General features: G+C 43.4%; 1 protein-coding gene across 1 annotated transcript; it reads left to right on the top strand.

The window, feature by feature from the left end:
* Positions 1–2,500: 2,500 nt before the first annotated feature.
* On the top strand, positions 2,501–8,120 carry LOC135533903 (ryanodine receptor 3-like; the record flags this gene model as incomplete). The annotated part of the gene is made up of 7 exons (XM_064961104.1): positions 2,501–2,634; positions 3,171–3,249; positions 5,508–5,597; positions 6,187–6,321; positions 6,477–6,548; positions 7,321–7,396; positions 7,997–8,120. Coding segments are annotated over exons 1-7 (710 nt in total), but the record flags the coding sequence as incomplete, so codon positions are not given.
* Positions 8,121–10,017: the final 1,897 nt, after the last annotated feature.

Genomic DNA, 10,017 nt, shown 5'->3' with positions numbered 1-10,017 from the left:
CAGAGTACTGCAAGATGCCACTCAGGGTAAGATCCCATTCTCACAGAGTACTTCAAGATGCCACTCAGGGTAAGATCCCATTCTCACAGAGTACTGCAAGATGCCACTCAGGGTAAGATCCCATTCTCACAGAGTACTGCAAGATGCCACTCAGGGTAAGATCCCATTCTCACAGAGTACTGCAAGATGCCACTCAGGGTAAGTTCCCATTCTCACAGAGTACTGCAAGATGCCACTCAGGGTAAGTTCCCATTCTCACAGAGTACTGCAAGATGCCACTCAGGGTAAGTTCCCATTCTCACAGAGTACTGCAAGATGCCACTCAGGGTCAGATATCTCTCCTTCTCCGTGTGATAGGAGAATGACCAAAAGAACAGTTTGTTTGTGTTGCTGACCGTTGCCACAGAGGAAATGTTTAAAAAGGACAAGCTGTCACGAGCTTCATCCTCTCCTAATACGATGTGTTTATGACAGTCTTTCTCACAGCTCTGAAATACGAATCATATCATTACCCTGGTTTACATCAGCACTGAGCTGCTATATCTATCATCGAGGGGACCTGAGGGTTTGTCAACACTAGTCAACTGTTGTCTCTTTGTGTTTCCTCCAGCTGTTGACTGAACACTATGAGCAGAGCTGGAAGTACTACTGTCTTCCCTCGGGGCTGGGGAGCTCTGGCATGGCCTCAGAGGAAGAACTGCTGCTCACCAAGAAACTCTTCTGGGGAATATTCGACTCGCTCTCAACGAAGGTACAGATGGACGGTACTGTTATGTGTAGCCTACAGACCCTGTGTTGTTCCTCAGCTCTGCTTTAATAGGATGCTAGTGAAGGCTTAAGGGGTTACAGTACGTGACTTTACGCCCGACTGACTTGCATCTAGGTAACAGATTCCTGGTAGTGTGAGTGTCTCTCTAGGCAACAGATTCCTGGTAGTGTGAGTGTCTCTAGGTAACAGATTCCTGGTAGTGTGAGTATCTCTAGGTAACAGATTCCTGGTAGTGTGAGTGTCTCTCTAGGTAACAGATTCCTGGTAGTGTGAGTGTCTCTAGGTAACAGATTCCTGGTAGTGTGAGTGTCTCTCTAGGTAACAGATTCCTGGTAGTGTGAGTCTCTCTAGGTAACAGATCCCTGGTAGTGTGAGTGTCTCTCTAGGTAACAGATTCCTGGTAGTGTGAGTGTCTCTCTAGGTAACAGTTTCCTGGTAGTGTGAGTGTCTCTAGGTAACAGATTCCTGGTAGTGTGTGTCTCTCTAGGTAACAGATTCCTGGTAGTGTGAGTCTCTCTAGGTAACAGATTCCTGGTAGTGTGTGTCTCTCTAGGTAACAGATTCCTGGTAGTGTGAGTGTCTCTAGGTAACAGATTCCTGGTAGTATGAGTGTCTCTAGGTAACAGATTCCTGGTAGTGTGAGTGTCTCTCTAGGTAACAGATTCCTGGTAGTGTGAGTGTCTCTCTAGGTAACAGATTCCTGGTAGTATGAGTGTCTCTAGGTAACAGATTCCTGGTAGTGTGAGTGTCTCTTTAGGTAACAGATTCCTGGTAGTGTGAGTGTCTCTAGGTAACAGATTCTTGGTACTGTGAGTGTCTCTAGGTAACAGATTCCTGGTAGTGTGAGTGTCTCTCTAGGTAACAGATTCCTGGTAGTGTGAGTGTCACTCTTGGTAATAGATTCATGGTAGTATGAATGAGAGAGAGAATGAGAGAGAAACACAGTGGAAGAGGACTGTGAACCGAGCTGGAGTGTCGCTGAAATATGAAATAGATTAATCATTTATCAGACCGTGACAGATCACTGCTATGTGGCTCTGCAGTGTTTCTCTCTCTCTCCCCCTATGCCCTTCTCTTCCTCTCGCTCTCTCTTCCTCATTCTGCTCCCCTCTCTCTCTGTCTGTCCTCTTTTGACCCAACTGCCCCTGTCTAAGAGAGCTGCAGAGAGAGATAGAACGAGAGAAAAAGTAACAGATAGTCTGGAAGACTTTCTTATATCTATTTGTTACCTCACCCCTCTGTCTCCCCCTGTCTCTATTTATTACCTCACCCCTCTGTCTCCCCTGTCTCTATTTATTACCTCACCCCTCTGTCTCCCCTGTCTCTATTTATTACCTCACCCCTCTGTCTCCCCTGTCTCTATTTATTACCTCACCCCTCTGTCTCCCCCTGTCTCTATTTATTACCTCACCCCTCTGTCTCCCCCTGTCTCTATTTATTACCTCACCCCTCTGTCTCCCCCTGTCTCTATTTATTACCTCACCCCTCTGTCTCCCCCTGTCTATATTTATTACCTCACCCCTCTGTCTCCCCTGTCTCTATTTATTACCTCACCCCTCTGTCTCCCCCTGTCTCTATTTATTACCTCACCCCTCTGTCTCCCATGTCTCTATTTGCTACATCACACCTCTGTTTCCCCTGTCTCTATTTGTTACCTCACCCCTCTGTCTCCCCTGTCTCTGTTTGTCTCCCCCCATACAGAAGTTTGACTCAGACCTGTTCAAGACTGGCATGTCCTGTCTGAGTGCTACCGCTGGGGCGTTGCCACCTGACTATGTGGATGCCAGCCCTGGTGCCACCCTGGAGAAGCAGGCGTCTGTGGATGCACACGGCAACTTCGACCCCAAACCCATCAACACTGCCAAGTAAGTGGGACTTTGACATTTAAAAGCTCTTATTGAACGCAAATGACCAAAACTAGGACATGACATATGACACCATATATGACTAAAGGATGGGAGCAGAGTGAGACTAGCCCTTACTGCACTAGATGTCTAGGCTGTATTGAAGTATATGACTAAAGGATGGGAGCAGAGTGATACTAGCCCTTACTGCACTAGATGTCTAGGCTGTATTGAAGTATATGACTAAAGGATGGGAGCAGAGTGAGACTAGCCCTTACTGCACTAGATGTCTAGGCTGTATTGAAGTATATGACTAAAGGATGGGAGCAGAGTGAGACTAGCCCTTACTGCACTAGATGTCTAGGCTGTATTGAAGTATATGACTAAAGGATGGGAGCAGAGTGAGACTAGCCCTTACTGCACTAGATGTCTAGGCTGTATTGAAGTATATGACTAAAGGATGGGAGCAGAGTGAGACTAGCCCTTACTGCACTAGATGTCTAGGCTGTATTGAAGTGACAGACTAACAGTGGTGTCTGTCTCCTCCTTCTCTCTAGTATCTCCCTTCCAGAGAAACTGGACTACATTGCCAACAAGTTTGCAGAGCATTCCCACGTCAAGTGGTCCTCAGAGAAGGTACTGTAACCGCAACAACTAGCTTCAGACACTGTCTTTCTTGTATAGGAGTTTAAATGTAAGGTATATACTGTTGGAGTCGGACGTTTACAGACACTTAGGTTGGAGTCGTTAAAACTAGTTTTTAAACCACTCCACAAATGTCTTCTTAAGAAACTATAGTTTTGGCAAGTCGGTTAGAACATCTACTTTGTGCATGACAATACATTCTTCCAACAATTGTTTACAGACAGATTATTTCACTTATAATTCACTGTATCACAATTCCAGTGGGTCTGAAGTTTACATACACTAAGTTGACTGTGCCTTTAAACAGCTTGGAAAATTCCAGAAAATGATGTCATCGCTTTAGAAGATTCTGATAGGCTAATTGACATCATTTGAGTCAATTGGAGGTGTACCTGTGGATGTATTTCAAGGCCTACCTTCAAACTCAGTGCCTCTTTGCTTGACATCATGGGAAAATCAAAAGAAATCAGCCAAGACCTCAGAAAACAAATCTGGTTCATCCTTGGGAACAATTTCCAAATGCCTGAAGGTACCACATTCATCTGTACAAACAATAGTACGCAAGTATAAACACCATGGGACCATGCAGCTGTCATACCGCTCAGGAAGGAGACGCATTCTGTCTCATAGAAATGAACGTATTTTGTTGCAAAAAGTGCAAATCAATCCCAGAACAGCAGCAAAGGACCTTGTGAAGATGCTGGAGGAAACAGGTTCAAAAATATCTATATCCACAGTAAAACGAGTTCTATATCTACATAACCTGAAAGGCCGCTCTGCAAGGAAGAAGCCACTGCTCCAAAACCGCCATAAAAAAGCCAGACTACGGTTTGCAACTGCACATGGGGACAAAGATCATACTTTTTGGAGAAATGTCCTCTGGTCTGATAAAACAAAAATAGAACTGGCCATAATGGCCATAATGACCATCATTATGTTAGGAGGAAAAAGGGGGAGGCTTCCCAACCGTGAAGCACAGGGGTGGCAGCATCATGTTCTGGGGGTGCTTTGCTGCAGGAGGGACTAGTGCACTTCACAAAATAGATGGTATCATGAGGCAGGAAAATTAGGTGGATATATTTAAGCAACATTTCAAGACATCAATCAGGAAGTTAAAGCTTGGTCGCAAATGGGTCTTCCAAATGGACAATGACCCCAAGCATACTTCCAAAGTTGTGGCAAAATGCTTAAGGACAACAAAGTTGAGGTATTGGAGTGGCCATCACAAAGGCCTGACCTCAATCCCATAAAAAAATTGTGGGCAGAACTGAAAAAGCGTGTGCGAGCAAGGAGGCCTACAAACCTGACTCAGTTACACCAGCTCTGTCAGGAGGAATGGGCCAAAATTCACGCAACTTATTGTGCGAAACTTGTGGAAGGCTACCCGAAACATTTGACCCAAGTGAAACAATTTGAAGGCAATGCTACCAAATACTAATTGAGTGTATTGTCACAGGCTGGCTCACAGCCTGTGGCAAAAACCACAGGTATAGGCCAATCAAAAAGGTTCTTTATTGAAAACCAAAACTATTAACTTAAAACAAAGAAAAAGGAATGAGGTGTGAAAGTATCATAATGTAAGGTGTATGTAAAGTGCAGGGATGCGTGAATCCGTGTGTGTGAATGACTGAGTGAAAACTATGCAAAACGACAAAGGAACAAACAGGATCAGAGAGAGAGAGAGAAAGAGACGAGTGATTAGTGAAGCAGTTTACCCTGAGCACAGGTGACTCCAGTCACTAACGACCCTCCTCTGCCTGCAGGAGGAACCGCCCCTGCACTGCAGAGGAGGGGCCGTGACAGTATGTAAACTTTTGACCCACTGGGAATGTGACTAAAGAAATCAAATCTGAAATAAATAATTCTCTACTATTATTCTGACATTTCACATCTTAAAATAAAGTGGTGAACCTAACTGACCTAAAACAGGGAATTTTTACTAGGATTAAATGTCAGGGATTGTGAAAACTGAGTTTAAATGTATTTGGCTAACGTGTATGCAAACTTCCGACTTAAACTGTACATCGCCGAATTCCTGGCCTAACATGGCCTAACTACTGGCCTACATGGCCAATCTCCTGGCCTAACATGGCCTAACTCCTGGCCTAACATGGCCTAACTCCTGGCCTAACATGGCCTAATTCCTGTGGCCTAATTCCTGGCCTAATTCCTGGCCTAATTCCTGGCCTAACTCCTGGCCTAACATGGCCTAACTCCTGTACTAACATGGCCTAATTCTTGATTTCCAGGTGACAGCGGGTTGGAAAATGGGAGAGAGTATGGATGACAAGGCTAAAACTCACCCACTGCTGAAGCCGTATAAATTACTCAGTGAGAAGGTACTGTTGATACTATAACACTAACCTGTCACTCAGTGTGAAGGTACTGTTGATACTATAACACTAACCTGTCACTCAGTGTGAAGGTACTGTTGATACTATAACACTAACCTGTCACTCAGTGTGAAGGTACGGTTGATACTATAACACTAACCTGTCACTCAGTGTGAAGGTACTGTTGATACTATAACAATAATCTGTCACTCAGTGTGAAGGTACGGTTGATACTATAACAATAATCTGTTCCTCAGTGTGAAGGTACTGTTGATACTATAACACTAACGTGTCACTCAGTGTGAAGGTACGGTTGATACTATAACACTAATCTGTCACTCAGTGTGAAGGTACTGTTGATACTATAACACTAACCTGTCACTCAGTGTGAAGGTACTGTTGATACTATAACACTAACCTGTCACTCAGTGTGAAGGTACGGTTGATACTATAACACTAACCTCAGAATCCAGAACCACATTTATTTGCACTAGCTAGCTAACGATCTGTCACATGAGATTAGTGTATTAATTGTGACAGAAATAAGTCAAAGGGTCATTTACACAGTGTTTGTGCCTGTGTCCTCCCTGTGTAGGAGAGAGAAACATACCGCTGGCCAGTGAAGGAGTCTTTAAAGAGCATGCTGGCAATGGGTTGGAACATGGAGAGGACCAAAGAGGGAGAGGCCATGTTCACCGAGAAACAAAGCAAGGTCTCCGAGGCCACTCAGGTAGTGTGTGTGTGTGTGTGTGTGTGTGTGTGTGTGTGTGTGTGTGTGTGTTTTCATTTTTTTTTTTGAATGGCTAACGTCACCCCACGTCGATCCTATCAGATCACCCATTTCTGTAGTTATTGATTCATTGTATTATGTTTTAATGTTGACAGGACAACGATAACGAATTCATCCTGGAACCACCCTTGGACCTGAACAATATTACTCTATCCAGAGAGTTGCAGGTTGTTGCCATGGAACAATTGCTCTGTTGTTTACGTTAATGTCATTGAACAATGTCCTCCAGAACATTTTACCCTCTTATCAAATTCTGATACTATATAATGTAATATGATGTCATATGGGTCCTGGTGGGGCGGCAGGGTAGCCTAGTGGTTAGAGTGTAGAAGGCGGCAGGGTAGCCTAGTGGTTAGAGTGGAAGGGCGGCAGGGTAGCCTAGTGGTTTAGAGTGTAAAGGCGGCAGGGTAGCCTAGTGGTTTAGAGTGTAGAGGCGGCAGGGTAGCCTAGTGGTTTAGAGCGTTGGACTAGTAACCGAAAGGTTGCAAGTTCAAATCCCCGAGCTGACAAGGTACAAATCTGTCGTTCTGCCCCTGAACAAGGCAGTTAACCCACTGTTCCTAGGCCGTCATTGTAAATAAGAATTTGTTCTTAACTGACTTGCCTAGTTAAATAAAGGTAAAAATATCTGATGTCATGTTACCAGCAGGTACAGTGTTCTGTGGGGCATGGTTGTTTCTCTGTACTGTGCATCAGACATGGGCTCACATGCTATTGGAATTAGTTGTGCTTGGTTTAAGATTACAATAGGACAAATAGAACAGTCCCAAAAGTACAAACCCCAGCCCGCCTGCCACTCTAAGGAAGGCTAAAGAAAACACTCAAAAGTATTTGAAAGATTTCAAATAGTATTGTAACCCAGGTCTGTTTGTACACCGTGACACATTCAAGTAAGTGAATGTTCTCCATGTCCGTGTGTGTGTGTGTTCCCCATTGTAGGGGATGGTGGAGGTTGTAGCAGAGAACTACCACAACATCTGGGCTAAGAAGAAGAAGACTGAGCTGAACAGTAAAGGTATGTAGTCCAGTCACAGGGCCCAGGCATCCCTTGTAATCACCCAATGTTTGTAAATTAACTCTGGAGTGCCAGAGTGAATTTGTACGTTTGTGAATTCTGAGCATTTCGCTCTCTCTTGGAGTGTTCAGATCGCACACTGGATGCTCTGTTCTAGGAGTATGGTTGATCCGAGTGTTCTGACCACACAAAGGCACTCAAGCACCCAACCTAACTGGCTAAAATGTGCTCCCTTGCTAGCTACTTCCAGACACAAATGAGAGAACACCTCACACTGACCATTTTACTCTCCCTAGCAGAGCTGGTTCGGCTGTTGTCATGTTATCCAGAGTGTTAGTGACTAACTGTGCTGCTGGTAACAATTGAATTACGTTTACTGACACCAGTCTTATTCAATGGGTATTGCGCGTAAATTCCTCAGTTATTCTGCTCTCTGGCACAGACAAGAAATCGGAGTAGATGCCCAAAGTGACGTTACAAACGCACCCTCAGTAACCACCCAGGAATACAGCATGCTAAGTGTACATTTAAGCTTGTGTAAGACTTGACTGTACGTTCGTGAACGTGTTGCCACTGTTTGATGTGTGCTGTCTGTCTCAGGAGGAGGAAGCCACCCGTTGCTGGTGCCCTATGACACCCTGACAGCCAAGGAGAAGTACAGAGACAGGGAGAAGGCCCAGGATCTCTTTAAGTTCCTGCAGATCAATGGATATATCATCACCAGGTCAGAGACTCCCCCTAACTACCTCACCTGTTTACTGCACCTGTCTGTTACCACCAAGCAATCAGTTAATCAATCAATCTGCCAATCACAGTTTCTTACATCCTGTCAAAGTCACGTTCTGAACGTCTTGAAATGAACTTTTATCCTGACGACTCACACTAAGTTCTTCAGCTGCTCTGTCGTCAGCTCCATACTTCAGTCTGAGACTCCCATCCTTGAAGTGGCTTGTGGTGACGAGGAGTGTTGTACAAAACAAAACTCGTCAGAGATCGTCTCGAACAAATCAGAGTATCAAAAAAACACTAATCAGCAGACTAAAACACTAATCAGCAGACTAAAACACTAATCAGCAGACTAAAACACTAATCAGCAGACTAAAACACTAATCAGCAGACTAAAACAGCCATTAGCAGACTAAAACACTAATCAGCAGACTAAAACACTAATCAGCAGACTAAAACAGCCATTAGCAGACTAAAACACTAATCAGCAGACTAAAACAGCCATTAGCAGACTAAAACACTAATCAGCAGACTGAAACAGCCATTAGCAGACTAAAACACTAATCAGCAGACTAAAACAGTCATCAGCAGACTAAAACACTAATCAGCAGACTAAAACACTAATCAGCAGACTAAAACAGCCATTAGCAGACTAAAACACTAATCAGCAGACTAAAACACTAATCAGCAGACTAAAACACTAATCAGCAGACTAAAACAGCCATTAGCAGACTAAAACACTAATCAGCAGACTAAAACACTAATCAGCAGACTAAAACACTAATCAGCAGACTAAAACACTAATCAGCAGACTAAAACACTAATCAGCAGACTAACAGTAATCAGCAGACTAAAACACTAATCAGCAGACTAAAACACAAATCAGCAGACTAAAACACTAATCAGCAGACTAAAACACTAATCAGCAGACTAAAACACTAATCAGCAGACTAACAGTATTCAGCAGTGTCGTGTCTTTGGCATCATTAAATTGAATTCTATCAAATCAATTCTCTGTAATTATTATTACGTGATTAAACTAATCATGTAAGTGTAATTAACTAGGAAGTCTGGGCACCAAGGAAAATCTTCAGATTACAAAGTTATAATTTTCCTAATATAACTCTTCAGATAGTTTAATATCTGCTCGATTAGTCTTCTAATTAATTAATTGATCAGATTTACCTCACGTTAGTCTCATTCCAAATGTCATAAGTTGTTGGTTATCTGCACGAACCCAGCCTTCACTATGAATCATCCATACATCAATTGTCTTAATCATTTATTTACTAACTAACTAAATAATCACAGAAATGCATAACAAATAGTAGATATGGTTACAAGGAAATGATAGGGGATGTGCCCTAGTGGGCTAAACCGGTATGACGGCTTGGCAGACAAAGGGGAGTGGGTGTGGACTGAGAAGGGTGCGACAGACAAAAGTCACTACACAGTTGATAATTGTAATAATTGAAATGCTAATCCTTTGCACATGAACGCTCACTCTTTTGGGAATAATTGCAATCAATGTATATATTTACTCTCAGTGTGTCGTCGTGATCTCTGTTGGAGTCGTCCGTCTTTCTGTTGGAAAGTTCAGTCTCTCTCTCCCATGAAGTCTTGGTTAGAATGTATACTTCAGAGTACCATTCAGAAATGTTCTTATAGAATAGATGTTTTGGCGGTTGTCGGTCTTCGCATTTCAGGTCGACAACTTCTAGCTGCAGACTAGTAATTAGTATCTACGATTTGCTCTTATTCTGTCGTAATTGATAGTCTCAGAGTTTCAACAACCATTACAACCTTAGCTTATACTGAGGTTTTAATGGTCTCTACTCAAACCTTGCCCTCTCGGTAATCGAGGTATGCATGGTCTGAAGTAGGCTTCTCCAGGT

The sequence above is a fragment of the Oncorhynchus masou genome, unplaced genomic scaffold (assembly GCF_036934945.1).
Source record: "Oncorhynchus masou masou isolate Uvic2021 unplaced genomic scaffold, UVic_Omas_1.1 unplaced_scaffold_2791, whole genome shotgun sequence".
NCBI lineage: Eukaryota > Metazoa > Chordata > Actinopteri > Salmoniformes > Salmonidae > Oncorhynchus > Oncorhynchus masou.
This window is presented reverse-complemented; position numbering and strand designations above follow the sequence as displayed.